The following is a 15405-nucleotide window of genomic DNA, read 5'->3' as shown; positions in this document are numbered from 1 at the left end:
GCCCCCCGCCGCTCTCCGGAGAGACAGAGCATGGCCGGAAGCTTGGTCGACTTCCCGTTCAAAATAAAAGCACAAATGTATCTTTCTTTTTATTTCAAAATAGCCATTCTTTTGTAAATTAAGGATTGTTTTTCTATTTAAGTAACGTCAGATTGTACATCATGTTGACTTTTTTGAAGCAGAAACGTGCTGGTGCTTTATGATGACAGACGATGAAGAGTTTCTTGAGGTCTGGGTTGAATGGATGGATATGTGGGGTCAGATGTGTAGACAGAATCCCTGAAAACTATTGGTTATAGTGTCGTCAAAGTGTCCGATTTCGGCCTGCTGTATCCTATTTGTAGTCCACGATACTGCTCCTCGACACTACAACGAAGTTGATCAATTGTCAGCCTATAGCTCATGTATTTTTTTAATATATTTATCTTGTTTATTGTATATCGTGTGTAAGAGCAACGTGTAAACACATGTGTTTACACACACATGGCCACTAAAGCTGATTCTGAAGTAAAATACATATTTATGATCTACAAATGTCATAGAATAGTATCTCATAAAATAGAGTACAATGTCATAAAAAATAATGTGTGGGGAATTTGAAATGGCGCATGATGAAAAATTGTGAACTAGTCAAGGACTTTATTTTGTAATCGTAAGCGGAAGTACTCCCTCTCTCACTCCAGGTGCTTAAATACATCGCCACAGACTTCTCTCACATTACTCTCTTCATTCCTTGAGGCTCGTCGCTCCTCCACAAAGCTTCCGCACGTATATTGTCACAACTCTCCAAATGGCTCTGACAATGTTAACGCTTGCATTCTGCCTCCATGAGGTCCTTGTGAATTGCAACGCGGCGCAGTTAGTGGATGTTGTGGTCGATCGGTACGAGATTCCTAAAGTTTGTCCCCGAGAGGTGCAAACAGAGGACTTCATCCGTTATCATTTTAACGGTACCTTTCATGCAGACGGGAAGAAGTTTGACTCCAGGTGAAGTAACGGCGAGATGCTCCGTTTCCTTACAATTCATGTAGACTGCGCTCATTCAGCTGGTTTGTGTCTCTCTCCGGAAATGTTGGCTTTTATGTTTAAAGTTAAGAACGACCTGCGGTAAAACATATATGTGTATATATACCGAAAATATAACTCTCATACAAGCGTATAACAATATAGGTCTGCCTCTTGCAGGAATATTATTTCAAGTTGTTAAAATGGTGCAAAACCCAATAAGAATGAATATTCAGTGGCGCCAATCAGCATCAACCCTGTAAGCAAAGGCACTACAGGAATTCAAAGACAATTTAAACGGGCTGAGATAACGTGCAGACGTGTCAAACGCCATTGCAGACAATAGAGGAATGGTAGTTTAGCATTTATTTAGTACCCAAAAATGTACTGTGGCAGAGACAAGGTGATATTGGTTGGCAATTATCAAACTACCTCCCCAGGTTTTGCAAAATAAATGGCTGATAATAAAGAAGCCAAGAAAGAAATAATGTTCTTTTTAAATAACACCACTGATGTGGGAGGATTCAGATTTTTATAGCACAGTAACATTTCCATGGCACCATCCTCCTCTTCAGTTCATTTTCTTGTGTCACCGCATGTTTTGGCACCTCTACCTTCTCGACTCTTATCCACATCTCCCTTAATGTCCACAGTCATGACCGAGGCAAAGCCTTCATCAGCCAGGTCGGCCTGGGCAGACTCATCACGGGGATGGACCGCGGTCTTCAGGGCATGTGTGTCAACGAACAAAGGAGGATCACAATCCCCCCACACCTGGCCTATGGAAGTATCGGAACAGGTGCAGACAAATGGGACACTAATGATGGGGGAGGGGGAGGCGGAGAGAAGGTGTAGCTTTGACACATTATCTGTGTTGGTTTATTCCACTCTGTGTGGTCTGTCCTTCAGGCGGTGTAGTTCCTCCTGACGCCGTGCTGGTGTATGACGTTCTCCTGCTGGACATATGGAACACTGAGGACGAGATCGAGATCCGCACACTCCACAAACCTCCCAGCTGCCTCCGCACCGCCATGGCCTCGGACTTCATCCGCTACCACTATAATGGCACGCTGCTGTCTGGTGCAGCTTTCGACTCCAGGTGAGGTGAGCTTAGGTTATTTATCGACATGAAGAAAGCTCTTGTTGCTTTCTGTGCTTCTCAACACTTTGTGTCCGATGTAGTTACTCCAGGAATGCAACCTATGACACCTACTTGGGACAAGGCGACCTCATCAAAGGCATGGACGAGGGTCTTCTGGGCATGTGCGTTGGGGAGAGAAGGATCATCATCGTCCCACCCTTCCTGGCGTATGGAGAGACTGGCCATGGTACAACCTAACAATGTTCAGGGAGACTGAATGCCGAATCATTTCAAATACCAAAATATGCAGTTCCAGAGAGTTTGCTTCACGGTAAAATATAGTTGGCTGGCATGGACATGTAGACCTTCTCAAAGTGTTATTCTTGTCCTACCAGGAACTCGGATCCCTCCGCAGGCTACGCTGGTGTTTGAGGTGCTGTTGGTTGACGTTTTCAACCCCAAAGATGATCTGATGGTGGAGGTGAAGGAGGTGCCTGAAGGCTGCACCCGCAGGACGGTGACTGGAGATTACATCCGCTACCACTACAACGGCACCTTCCTGGATGGCACGGCCTTTGACTCGAGGTGAACCCGAGATGCCCCCATTTGCATAAAAAGCGGCAAAACATATCGGCAGCGTTTTAACTGTTCAACGCTTTTCTTGACAGCTACAAGCGAAACAGCACCTACAACACGTACATCAACATGGGAAAAGTGATCCAAGGGATGGACAAAGCCCTGCAAGGTCTGTGCATCGGAGAGAAGAGAAAGATTATCATCCCACCTCACTTGGCGTATGGCGAGGCGGGAGTTGGTGAGTCACTAAGGCATTCAGGAAGTTCAGAAAACCCTTGGAAGAGGCCGACTAACCACTTCGTCTTGTTCATTTATTTGTTCTCTCGCTGTAGGAGACCTCATTCCAGGCTCAGCTGTGCTGGTCTTTGACATACACGTCATTGATTTCCACAACCCCAAAGACCCAGTCGATATTAAAGTTACTCACAAGCCTCATGACTGCAAAGTGACCAGTGAAGCGGACGATTTGATTCAGTATCGTTACAATTGCTCCTTGATGGACGGCACCTTGCTGTATTCCTCGTGAGCGCTCTCTGCCACACTGCATCCCCTTCCTCCTGCTTTATGCATGCAATCACACGAGGGCTTCTTGTCTGACACGTTTCAGTGGGCCTAAAATTGCAGATATAACACCAATTTACGAGTCCATGACGACGACAAATATGCCTGCATGTTCCGAGGTGTTGATATGGAATAAGGCCACAAATAAAGTGTTTTAACAGGTTATGTGTCCATTTCCAGGGACCAATACGACGCACCTTCCATCACGACTCTCGGAGCGGACAAGGTGATCCCTGGTCTTGAGAAAGGTTTGGGTGGCATGTGTGTGGGCGAGAAGAGGGAGGTGGTCGTTCCACCACACTGGGGCCATGGTGAAAATGGAGGTCAGTCACTGGCACTTCTCAGGTTGTTCTCTGAACACACTTTAATTTGACCTGAATCATCATATTTTTTCTTTGTGTTGGTGCCCCCCAGCTGGAGAAGTTCCCATGAGTGCAGTGCTCTTCTTTGAGCTGGAGTTAGTGGAGCTGAAGAAGGGTGTGCCTGACGGCTACATGTTTGTGTGGCTGGGAGACGGCCCGGATCCCCTCTTTCCTGCTATGGACCTCAATGGTGACAAAGAGGTACCACTAGAGGAGGTAAGCCCACAAGCTCGGTCCAGTCTTACTACCTTCCTGTTCAATGCATCAGCAGGGAAACAGCTTTTAACAGTGCGACCCCCATCTCCTATTCTCTCCAGTTTTCTGCCTTCATCATGCGACAAGTTGAAGAGGGCAAAGGTCGTCTTCGACCAGGGATCGATGCCGATAGCATCATTAAGGACATGTTCAACAACCAGGACCACAATAAAGATGGGAAGATTGTAGAAAAGGAACTAGAGCCTCAGGTGGATGACAAGCCTGAACAGGCGAGACGAGACGAGCTGTAAAGGGGAAATGTACAATATGTAAGGAACCAGCGTGCAGTGGCTGGGGTTATACGGTCATTTAAGTGGTTTGCACCTATTCCAAAAAAATGTCTCAGTCTGAAACATTGTTGAGCCTTTTATTGGAAGCAGCCAAGCGGTTTATTTTGCTAGATTCTATTTGAATATATCGTGCAAAGGCAACTGTTTGAAAAATGTGAAAGAAGGAAAAATGTTTTGTCTTGAAATTGCCTCATGTTGAAAAAGGCACAAAGATTTATATTGAACTATATGCACGCATTTGGGCTGGGCCCTTCTTCCAAAATATGACTTTATAAAATGAGTAGTCAATGCAGTGCCTCATATAAATATGATGGTAAAAAACATTGGTTGTACAGTGTATTGGGAGTGGCTAGTTTGTACAATATTAGAAGATGTATTATATAAAATCATGTAAAAATTTGTTAAAATAAACAGTTTTATAGAAAAACTTATGACAACACCTTTTATTTCTTCCACACTTCCAATGTACAGACATGTGCCAGTGAATTAGTTTGGTAGACTTTAATTCAATAAACTACATTTTAATGAGGAAAAAAAATGTATTCACTCAACCAAATCAACAGTTGTGTTGGATCAGAAAACTCTTGTAGATTGTATGTCTTTTGTATAATTAACAATTGTTAACCATTTAGTTAGTTAGCAGTTATTGAAAGTGTAATCCTGATAACGGCTCAGATCAGAAAGCAAAAAACGTGAGTAGATTTGGAAGGTATTCGGGGTAAAGGTCCAGGAGCGGCGTAACAGGAGGGCTACATGGGGGGTACACATCTGGCGTTGGTGGATTCGGGCTGCATACAGTCTATGGCCCAATCCCAATCTCCACCCTTACAGACTCACTATCTTAGTTCTCCTGGCTTTGTCATGTATTAGTTGCTTGAGTAGGTTCTACTGGAAGATGGAATAAACAAGAAAGACAACCTGCATGGACTCTCAATCTAGCCTCAAGTAATCTGGCTGCCCTGAAGCTTTCAAATTTGTATTTCTTTTGAAAAAAGAAAGGCCCTAAACGGAGCCTCCATTCATTTTCTATGGCAGCGCTAAAGTTTATCGATGTAATATATCTTTGGCCGCTTGGCGGGTGGTTCACACATTAGACAAACGCAACACAATCTCACACACATTGTCACAACACTGTAGAGGCTACTTTCACAGTGCATGGTGTGTATTTTAAAGCACCGGTATCCTTTGACACAATTTTATTAGTAAAATCTCATGGCCATGTACATGTGCATGGCAGAGGTCATCATGAACAAGGCTGCAGTGTAAGTTTACTTTACAAATTTAGGGATCTGTTTTTATAGCTGTTTCAATATTGGAAATTGTGACATTATGAATATCATGTCATTGAAGCTGACTTTGAAGTCACTTTTCTCCAAAGCTATACAGTAAAATGAATTGTAAGTAAAATATCAAGGCCATTTCTTATTGTTTTTAATAAAAAATGATGCGTTTATGCACATCTCAAAGTCTTATCTCATAAAGTATCCGTGAAATAAAATTCTTGAAACTGCATCTTTGTATCCAAAATCATAAAATTCGAACTAAAACTATAAACCTGAACAGCAGTTTAAAATATTTCTAACAAGAAAAGCCGGTTCATGGTTGTATGTCTTCACCTCATTCGCAGTTTACATTCATGTTGGTCCAAAACCTCATTAATTTATCAATTTATCATAAGGTCGGTGACCTTTGACGACCAAATTCTAATCTTCGTTGTGTCTGAGTAGATGTTTGACACCATATTTTTAGAAAGTTCTCTCAAAGCGTTGACTGCGATGACACGTTACCGAGAAGGGGACAGAGCAATGGACAAATAACCCGAAAACATAATAAAACATGATGTTAATGAACAGGTGGAAACAGATTTTATTTGAGACAAGTAAGAACATATGAAGCGGTTTCGAGTTTAGACAAAAGGAGACCCAAAAAATGCATGTACATGGCACGCAGTCTGCAAATTAAAAAAAAGGCCTTTTTGGATATTGTTTTATTAACTTGTTTGTTAATGTGGAAAGTTAGTCTTTCAAATCAAACTTTTTCAAAACCTGTTAAATACTAACAGTTATAAAAAAAAAATCCTATTAGTTTGTTTTTCTTTGTAATACTGCAACATTTGAGAAGTTAGTTTTTGCAAAATAACTTGGCTTCTCACTGAATTATACCTTTTTCCCCCCCATCTGTTTTTTTCTCTTAAAAAGTCATGCATCATAGTTCACCACTTTGTAACATTAAAAACCAATTTTCTCATAAAAACTAGAACCTGTGCACTATGCTAGACAACATGGCCACAACCTGTAAGAGTTGACGCTGTAAGAAAACGTTGAACCTATTAAAAACGTCAGGTTTCTAGTTCAAATAAGATGGAAATAAACTTAAAAAAAACTTTGTAAAAGGCTGCAAACCAGTTTCAAACCAGATGCCAAGTTAAGTGCTGGCCTTAAAGTTGTGCGTTTTTATTTCCCTTCTAATCTCCTCCCCAAACAGAACTACACACACTCTTTACATGCTGCAGTCAGTCGGTGGTACAAACACAGAAATGAAAGGGATGTGAATGACTCGACAGGTGAATAATCTTGTAAAATAATCATGAAACATTCTCAGTTGGCTGTAAAGAAGCTTTCAACTGGCACTTGAGGAGAGGCCTCGCTCAGCTGATGGGACCGGAGTGTTTAATACAAAAGGGCCTGTGATAGTCTCACTTCACTTACTGCCAGTAAGGTAGAGCAGTAAAGCATTGGGCACTTCCAAGGTCTCATCTTTTACCAACACAATGTCATATGAGTCCAAGTAAGACTGTTTCCTCTCCTCCACCTGAGAAAACACAAAAAAAAAGCCTGAATATGACTATTAAAGTGGTAAATTTGGTATTTTTCAACCTGGATCTTATATTCCCATATTTTTTAATGAAGTGACAAATGAGGACAGAAGTTTTTTCATATTCAGCGAGAGCACCATCAGTCAAAAATAAACTGCAAAAAGTGCAACTGTGCTGGGTCAATGGAACGCCGTGAGGCTCAAATGCTACAAATCTAAAACATTATCATGGTGAACAATAGTGAGTCATGTTGATGATCAAAGAGTGATATTTCATTTACCTTGTCATTGAGGAACCCAATCTTAAGGATGTTTTCCATGTCCTGCACCCCGTCAGCCATGTTCAGGTCTCCCAGAGAGTCGCCCAGCAGGAGCACATTGGGCCGCGTACGCAGCTCCTGGAAATGGCCAGTGTTGAGCAGCGCACCTTCCCTTTTGTTGTAGATGTGGATCAGCTCCCCCTTGAAAGCCCTCAACACTCCCTGAACGAGCACATGAGGAGTCAAATACATTGTTTCAATCTCTTGTGTGGACAATACATTGTGGTTTGAGGTATGGCTACTCACAGACTCATCAAAGTCCATGTAGTTGGAGAAGACTTTGACGTTGGGGTGGAAGACTCCCGCCTGGCGGATAACCTCTTCTAGGATGTCTCCTATCCCAGCAGAGAAGATAAGCAGTGGGATGCTGTGCTCATGCAGGTGGTCAAAGAGGAGCTGGTAGCCCTCTCTGTGAAAACATAAAATAATCATTAAATTACACACAAAACCAAATGTTTTAAACATTCAAACCAAATAGATGTTCTGGTCTTCTGAAGGTGCAAGTTTTCTGACCTCAGCATGGCATCGGACTCCCGCACCACAATGGCCAGCAGGTCTTTCCGAATCTTCTGCTGCACCAGTATTTCATGAGCTTTAGTCCACCTGCGTAGGGGCAGCACAGTTTTACAAACACATTGAAATATATTCCATAATTTTTTTGTAAAAGCCGTATTAGATACTCACCACTCCACCATAAGAGGCAGTTTGTCTTCTATTGACCGTGAATAGTCTACCTCTATAGGGTAGTATTTGTTGAGCAACCCCTTCAGCTGAAAGACAGGGAACAATATTCAGTCAACTTTACATGGCTTGTACACATCTACAAAACTGTAAGTTTAATTCGACTTGGACATGATTTTCAGTTTTCTATTTTTTGTCAGCTTATATCCAATGTATTTGTGAATTACTTATAACAGTATTAAGCAATATGTATCTTTTTGAAAAAAATATGGCACATTGAAGAAACAAAAATGTACTGAGGAAAGATTTAAGAGCAGGAAGACCACAACAAGAACCATTATTCCTATTGCTCACTAGACGGCAGACAGACTACATATCTATGACAGAACAAATTAATTAATAAATGATTCCCAAAATTACATTTTAAATATTGTATTTTTGTAGGTAGTCTAACCATAATCATTTCTAAAACTTTGCCAAAAAAGCAAATGTACATGTAGTTTCCTTGCAGTGTTGGGAATGTTACTTTTGAAATGTAAATACATACATACATAATATATTCAGATATCGTTGCCAATATTTTGTAATAACTGAAATTAAATTACATATTTTTCTCAACTGATTACAATACAATGTATTTTGTAACTTAATTCCACAACTCTGTTTCGTATAACTAGTTACTCCCCAACACTGTTCACTTGTAAGATCTAACAAGTTGAACGTGTTTATGATGACTGCGTTGTGGCGTCCACAACGAGAAAAACATATTGGAATTGTACTTAATGGCAATAGTATCAACAGAGAAACCCTGCTTCAGCATAAAGGCCTTATTACTACCGTACCTCTGCTTTGCAGTCATTGGAGATGAGTTTGCTGTTATCAAGAATATCTGAGAGAAAAAAAATACACAGTTTCAATGACAACAACGTTTTACCAAAAACCCACCTTAATTAAAATGCATCGAACTAAAGCTGACTCGTCAGGTGACTTACTGTGACACGTAGGGCACCTTTTGCCATTGTATGCAAATCTTGTGAGAGTCATGTCAAAATCTGAGATCACCTGGATGAAAAATGAAAACATAAAGTTGTATTTCTCTACACATGTATATTGTGGAGACATTGTCACTTGTAAGGTTTTACCTGCACGGTGTTGGAGCCAGCCTTCACCATGGATTGGAGTATCTCGTAGACCCTCTGAGGGTCCTTCATACACACGGAGGGGTTGGATAACTCTGGAATCTTAACATTGAAAATACGACACTTAAAGAAAAGTGGTGCTCCAATATCGTACACGTGCAAAAGAACCATCAAACAGCAGTCCCACTGGCTGGACAGTTAGCTAACCAGCTAGGTGCTAGCACCAAACTGAAACCCACTGTTTAGATCATTTACTCGCACAACCAGTACCAAACATGGAGGCTGTAATTCATATAATAATCCCTTGTTTTACAGTAATTGCAGCTATAAAACCCAAATAGCTCACGTTAACGCCAAGAGTTAAGCTAGGTCCGCGCAGCTAACCTAGCTAGCTAGTTTGCAAGTTTGTTGTTGAATTTAAGAGTGCGGTTTTTTGGTTGCTTGGCATTCCCCTAAACGTTTAAGCTTAAAAAAAACACACATAATTACCATTTTATTTAAATATGTTGCCGCTCAGGTAAGGTTGACAAAATGAGTATCATCAGTTCTCAGTTTCCGTTGATGTGCCTCGTTAATGTTCCTGTTGGTACGACTCAATCGTCCGGGTGAAGCTTCAGCGGTGATGATGCCTTCAATGACTGCCGAGAGTGTCCGGATTTTCTTTTTAAGTGACAAAGCAAAGTGGTACACAGTTCATTTATAATTATTTTATCAGTGACTAAGACACATGACTTTTACTATAAACCATGAATGACGATCGTCTACATAAAATATCATAAAGTTGAAGCTGCATATTCATTCACTGGGACCAAAAAAGTGTTTTTTGTTGATAGTATCTTGAGTTCGAAACTAGACGTAAATGCAGCACCAGTTCTTGTATAAGTTGAGGTGTGACGCTAGTATTCTACCCTCTCAGCAGAGGCCATGCTCGAAGGTTCCCACCCAAGATAATTGCATGTTTTTAAAAAGAAAAAAATGAAACAAAGCACAGTACTTCTTTTTAATAATGAAAGTTAGTTATACCACTGATGTCAGTGCAACCTACCTACTTTTTTTCCAAGTAACCACTGGAGCATGACGTGTGGCTTCTCATTTTAACAGCTACAACTGTGGGGACTAAGCAGTTAACACTGCAGTTGTTTATTAGATGCAGGTTACACAGGAGTTCTGATTAGTAATTTCTTGAAGTCCAAAAAAGCAATAATGCACAGTGTGTGCAACCATTTGACTAACAAAACAACTTTATTTGCAAGTGATGACATTAGCATATCATACATCCAAAGACACCATGTCAGACTATTAAATGCAAAGCAAATTACAAAGCTTATTCCACTTAATATTTGCAGTGCTGTTTATGTTAGTCATAAAGTGGAAATGAATATCATTTCTGCACTCCGTGACCTTTATGCTTTAATAGGCGCTGCCACAGCTGGAATATCTGAATGTCAGTCACAACACATTCATATAACAATCCTCTTTGTTTTGCCTATAAGTCTGATTCCTTTTATTCTAATTTCTGTGTCCATTAGGAGGGTCGGAGGAACAACATAGCAAATCTCTAATACACACCCAGCTGTACGTTAGGTACAATAACACAAGGTTAAACAAGACACCGCATGTTGGCAACAAGTCTGCGAATAATGATAACATGTTTGTTTTTTTAAAAGATCAAAACTTACGCACTTGGCTAAATCCAATCCTTTCCAAAATACAATCAACTTGTCTGATATGAAACAAATAAAATAAGCAAAGTCAAAGTGCAATGGCAACTTAAATCCCTAAGTTTCTTTAAGACTTTACAAACAATTAAATGTCAAAAAGTGCAGCTGAAGAGAATCTTTGCTCTGATAACACAAATCATACACATTTTTGGACTCACACATATCCATTTTATATGTATTTTTTTGAATTGATGGAAATATACACTGAGTCATAGACTGCCAAAGTGCAAAAGAAAGGAATGATTGAGTTATGGCCAGTTATTGGCGCTTGATGCAATGGACAAATAGAATAGTTCAACGTTAAGATAAAGCAAAGGAATAATTTTATTATATCTTATAACATCTTTTCAACATCACAGTTCTCTCATAACTTCACCTCCCCAGATACCTGGATAAAACATTCTAGTTTCCAAGCAACAGAAAATATATTGTAATTAAATAAACCATTGAAGGGAAACTGCAATCTAAAGTAACCTAGTCTATGCGGTTTTAAGATGAACAGCCTTTCTGAAATAATTCTTTTTTCGTTGTTGAGGCTGCACAGTAACAAGCAGAAATATTCTAGAAGAGCAGTTTTGATGGAAGTTAGAGTTAAGACATTTGGACCGATGTTCTACTGGCAGGAAGAGATTGTCACAGTGTTAAAATGGAATGAGACTTCATAAAGCGAGTTAAATTGGATGTAGGAACGCAGTTATTGGTAAAGTCACGTCACCCCTGGAGTACAGGCACACAATAAAGGAATGTAAAATACCCATGTAAATGTTTACATATACACCTTTATCCTATTTATGTACAAACAGATGAACAGCATCCGAACCAACATACTTGACGAAAGGATATCCAGTTGTTGGCTGCTATATAACACTCTTATTCACATATTTACATTCCCCTCACCACCTGCGGGTCAGTGCCCACCTTGCCACACATTTCACGGCTTTCGGCAAATCAGCCATGAACAAGAACACAGCATGAGAGCCGATGGACGGAGTTCAGCTCAAGGGGATCCATTACGAGTTACATGGAAGTGCGTGTGTGTGTGTGTTGGGAGTCGATGAAGACGGCTACAATGGAATGGAATGCTTGCGTGTGTCGTCGGACAAAGCCGGGCAGTTCTTCGATGAAGCGAACCCCCCGACCTGTTCAGCACTCTATCTGTGACTGGAGCTGCCGGCGTAAGGTGAGTGTGCGCCGGTGAAGTTGCTGCATCTGCTGCATGCGATCCCGCTGGCGGGCCAGGTTCTGTGGCATGGGGTATCGCTGGCAGCCATACAGGAAGCGATAGGGGATGCGGACGTGGCAGGCGGTGGCTCGGCAGCGAGGCTGAGGCATGGGCGGCAGCAGCATCCAGCGTTTCCTCTCGGCACAGTAGCGGTAGGCCTCCTTGCGATACTGCTTGTCCACATCGTCACTGTTCTTCCAGCCTCCGATGATGAAGACGTCCTCATCAAAGTGGCAAATGGCAGCACCCTCGATGCTGGTTACCTCTGGGGGCAGGCTCTCCAGGATCTCATCGGAGATGCGCAGGCTGATCTTTTGCTTGGCGACCTCCTCGCGCTCCGTGTAGCTCTTGGGGCAGCAGGAGGCCGTGTGGTAGAAGTTAGTCGACGCCACAGCCATCTGGAAGATGCAGTAGTTGTCAATAAGAGGTAGGGAGTCCACATCTTGCCACTGGCGGCTGTCTGTGTCATAGCGAGTGGTCACCGTCTTCAGTCCATCCTCGTTATCTGTGTCAACAGGTGTGCGTGCCGTGACGTACACGTAGCGGTCCTCCACGCTCACCGCCTTCACGTCTCGCAGGATTTTGGGGGCAGATTCCAGATTGAGCCACTTGTCCTGATCCGGCTCGTATATACTGACGTCTTTGAAACCCGGACTGAAGTTTCCGTGGCCACCGATGCTGTACAGTATATCCTTAATGCAGGTGAGGCCAAAGGAGTGCTTGCGCGTGGTCAGGTTGCTCACCTGCTCCCAGGTGTTGCGATTAGGGTTGTAACGTTCCACTGTCTTAGCGAAGCCTGGTTCCATGGAGCCGGCTACGTAGACGTGGGACTCCGTGGCCGCGATAGCGTGGCCGTCCAGGTGGTTGTGGATGTGCGGCAGGTTGACCCAACGGTCCTCGTAAATGAAGTAGCCCACGCACTCACTCAGGTAGTCCCCTCCTTCTGACACCCCGCCTACTACCATGATGACGTCCATGTTCTGGCCAAAGCGCGGCTGAAAGGAGGCCATGTGGGAGGACCAGAACTCCATATCCGTTGACTTGAGGTTCTCAAAGCGAATAGCGTGGCCCTCTACCGCCTCCGACACCAGCCGGAGGCAGGCCTCATTGGCGGCCACCAGCTGCTCGGTTTTCACCACCCTGGTCAGGTAGGTGGGCTTGATCTGCGGCAGCCTCAGGAGACGGAACAGCTCCTCGAAGTAGCGGCCTCGCTCCTCTGGGTTCTTCTGCACCCACTTCACCACGGCCTCAAACAGCACCTCCTCCGAATCCACCGTGATCTCCGCATCAGACAGCCAGTCGCGCACCAGGTGAAAGGGCAGCGTGTAGAACTCGTCGTCCTGGATAACCTTGTGGAAGTTGCGTCGGATCATGTCTGCGGCCCGTAGAGCCAGCTGGTCCAAGGTGTACATGTGGGCGAGACTGTGCACCGCCACACAGTTGGTCAGACTCAGCTTCTTTTTCAGGAACTCGCCACAGAAATCCTTCAGCTGCAGCAGGAGGAATCTAGCATTGAGCAAACAGAGAACATACAGTTCAGGATGGATGTCAGTCCTTTGTTATTACACACTGGTACTCTGTTTCGACTGGTTCGGCCAGGCTTCACATAAACAGCACGTTGAGGCAACAGAGCGGCCATAGATGGACTCTCCTGCTTTGATTTTCCAACTCGCATCCTCCCTCCCTCCCTCTCTCTCACTCACTCACTGTATCTCTCTCTTTCTCTCTCTCTCTCTCTCTGACACACTCAAACTGAAATGTTACTGTAAACATAGCGTACCTGTCAGCCAGCTCCAGGACCTCATGCACATTGCAGGTGCTAACTCGTATCTCTCCAGTGTACATGAACTGAATGACACTTTCCACTGTATCCGGGTCAGGCCCCGGTTCCGAGCTCCATTCCTTCATCTCTACCCGACCGGACAAGGACTCGGAAAACTGTCCCCCGAGCAAAGGGGGGAAGTAATCGGTCGCCGCAGCCAGGACCGACTTGTGGGCCGAGAACTCGCAACTCTGGACGCTCCCGCTCGCCGCCCCGCTGCTGAAGGCCAGCGTCACGTCGCAGAACAAGCCCTGCTTCCGCTGCTCGTTCTGCCGCCGAGACAGCTCCGAGCAGTGGGAGGACGAGGTGAAGTCCTCGGCCTCCTCCGCGTCCCCGTCTCCGACGAGGGCGCTGGGCGTGCTGCTGCCGCTGCTGCCGCTGCTGCTGCCGCTGCCGCCGCCGCCGCCGCCGCCGCCGCTCCTGGCGGAGTCCTCCGGGTTGGGGGCCGCCGCTGCCATCGTGCTGCCAGCGCTGGAGCCGAGCGGTGGAGGGAGATGAAGGAAACTAGTGAAGGAAAGGAGGCGACATACGCAGCCACACATACATGGAGTCAACACGGAGGACGATGGCGAAGCGCGTTTCACGTTGGCCCTGTCACGTCCATAGACTGCATTTCCGCGATTTGATCTCACAGATTACACATCAATACACATGTCTGTTAAGGTGACATCTGATTGATGAACAACAATGTGTTTGTGTTCATAGTTAGGCAGTTTGAAGTCTAGATTCTATAGATTGGTGTACAGCTCATGTTTTGTGTTTACACAACGGATAAACGGTTTTATTTAAATTAAAGTCTTCCTGATTGACACTTTAAGTCACTATGCCCGTGGGAGGTCTCGCTATGTGACCCCACATTATTATTGCAATATTTAAATCAACCAGGACTGATTGTCTCTTTCAAGAGCAAGATGGTTTGCTTAAAACAAATCATTAAAATTGCATTAGTTTTCTTTTTCAAAAGCAATATTTTAGTGTCATTAGTGAAGTGTGCAAGCAAACAATATCTTAATTGTAGTTGCATGTCAAATAGTGATATATGAACACAATTCCACAGCACACACAGCTACATGCACATAACAACGGCATAACGACTTGGATATTACTTTACGGTTTAACGTTCACATATAAGATAAAACACGTACCTTGCGTCACAGTCATTGAGCATAGTTGATTTAAGCGTTGGGAATAACGAATATGGAACCAGCTTCAGTTTGGTAAACAGACAGGGTTGCTGACATGCGCAGTGGCTGAAAGGCGTAACCGCGTCGTTACGTCAGCGGCAGCAGTTCCCACTAAGCTGAGCTTAATACATGGTGAGAAACTCGCACTGACACGCATGCAGTTCACTCTGCAGGCGCACAGACAGACAGTTTATACAGACTTAAAAAAAATAATAATAATGGCAGTGTTTCAAGCACTGCTATATATTTTCTGAGCTGTAATGCCTGAAATAAAAACCCGTTAATTCGGACCATGCTCCTTTGATTTCAATAGGTTATTCTAATTGAGACAAAACAAAAGGCCACTCATGGCACACATTTGATTTGTAATAG

At 43.5% G+C, this 15405-nt stretch overlaps 3 protein-coding genes across 5 annotated transcripts; 1 reads left to right on the top strand and 2 right to left on the bottom strand.

Moving 5' to 3' along the window:
• Window positions 1-771: 771 nt before the first annotated feature.
• Window positions 772-4568, top strand: fkbp10a (FKBP prolyl isomerase 10a). Of its 2 annotated transcripts, XM_068577951.1 has the most exons (10): window positions 772-987; window positions 1659-1804; window positions 1915-2104; window positions 2188-2333; window positions 2482-2671; window positions 2755-2900; window positions 2995-3184; window positions 3404-3546; window positions 3638-3801; window positions 3903-4568. In XM_068577951.1, exons 1-10 carry the CDS (start codon window positions 791-793, stop codon window positions 4089-4091), a joined length of 1701 nt encoding a protein of 566 aa, XP_068434052.1. In that variant the 5' UTR covers window positions 772-790; the 3' UTR covers window positions 4092-4568. The 2 variants fall into 2 exon arrangements, with proteins under 2 accessions (XP_068434052.1, XP_068434053.1); XM_068577952.1 differs by lacking the exons at window positions 772-987; window positions 1659-1804 and having other exon boundaries at window positions 1968-2109.
• Window positions 4569-5978: 1410 nt separating this feature from the next.
• On the bottom strand, window positions 5979-9696 carry LOC137786236 (cytosolic 5'-nucleotidase 3-like). Its single transcript, XM_068577970.1, has 9 exons — window positions 9574-9696; window positions 9088-9186; window positions 8938-9007; window positions 8788-8834; window positions 7949-8034; window positions 7778-7867; window positions 7511-7673; window positions 7226-7426; window positions 5979-6941 (listed from the first exon to the last, which is right to left on the bottom strand). Exons 1-9 carry the CDS (start codon window positions 9574-9576, stop codon window positions 6831-6833), a joined length of 870 nt encoding a protein of 289 aa, XP_068434071.1. The 5' UTR covers window positions 9577-9696; the 3' UTR covers window positions 5979-6830.
• Window positions 9697-10344: 648 nt separating this feature from the next.
• On the bottom strand, window positions 10345-15094 carry LOC137786223 (kelch-like protein 11). Of its 2 annotated transcripts, XM_068577946.1 has the most exons (3): window positions 14995-15094; window positions 13808-14353; window positions 10345-13533 (listed from the first exon to the last, which is right to left on the bottom strand). In XM_068577946.1, exons 1-3 carry the CDS (start codon window positions 15015-15017, stop codon window positions 11949-11951), a joined length of 2154 nt encoding a protein of 717 aa, XP_068434047.1. In that variant the 5' UTR covers window positions 15018-15094; the 3' UTR covers window positions 10345-11948. The 2 variants fall into 2 exon arrangements, with proteins under 2 accessions (XP_068434047.1, XP_068434046.1); XM_068577945.1 differs by lacking the exon at window positions 14995-15094 and having other exon boundaries at window positions 13808-14539.
• Window positions 15095-15405: the final 311 nt, after the last annotated feature.

The sequence above is a fragment of the Clinocottus analis genome, unplaced genomic scaffold (genome assembly GCF_023055335.1).
Source record: "Clinocottus analis isolate CAN_PGR_092001 unplaced genomic scaffold, fCliAna1.0.p SCAF_16, whole genome shotgun sequence".
NCBI lineage: Eukaryota > Metazoa > Chordata > Actinopteri > Perciformes > Cottidae > Clinocottus > Clinocottus analis.
This window is presented reverse-complemented; position numbering and strand designations above follow the sequence as displayed.

What these genes read in the sequence shown, in the direction of transcription:
- fkbp10a (XM_068577951.1), top strand. Translation starts at nt 791, where the DNA reads ATGGCTCTGACAATGTTAACGCTTGCATTCTGCCTCCATGAGGTCCTT. An exon ending in GGCACCTTGCTGTATTCCTC is followed by an intron (nt 3,185 to 3,403) that starts GTGAGCGCTCTC and finishes GTCCATTTCCAG; the next exon opens with GGACCAATACGACGCACCTT. An exon ending in AAGAGGTACCACTAGAGGAG is followed by an intron (nt 3,802 to 3,902) that starts GTAAGCCCACAA and finishes TATTCTCTCCAG; the next exon opens with TTTTCTGCCTTCATCATGCG.
- LOC137786236 (XM_068577970.1), bottom strand. An exon ending in GAGTCCGATGCCATGCTGAG is followed by an intron (nt 7,674 to 7,777) that starts GTCAGAAAACTT and finishes ATGTTTTCACAG; the next exon opens with AGAGGGCTACCAGCTCCTCT. An exon ending in ACATGGACTTTGATGAGTCT is followed by an intron (nt 7,427 to 7,510) that starts GTGAGTAGCCAT and finishes GTGCTCGTTCAG; the next exon opens with GGAGTGTTGAGGGCTTTCAA.
- LOC137786223 (XM_068577945.1), bottom strand. Translation starts at nt 14,391, where the DNA reads ATGTGTGGCTGCGTATGTCGCCTCCTTTCCTTCACTAGTTTCCTTCAT. An exon ending in GTCCTGGAGCTGGCTGACAG is followed by an intron (nt 13,534 to 13,807) that starts GTACGCTATGTT and finishes GCTCAATGCTAG; the next exon opens with ATTCCTCCTGCTGCAGCTGA.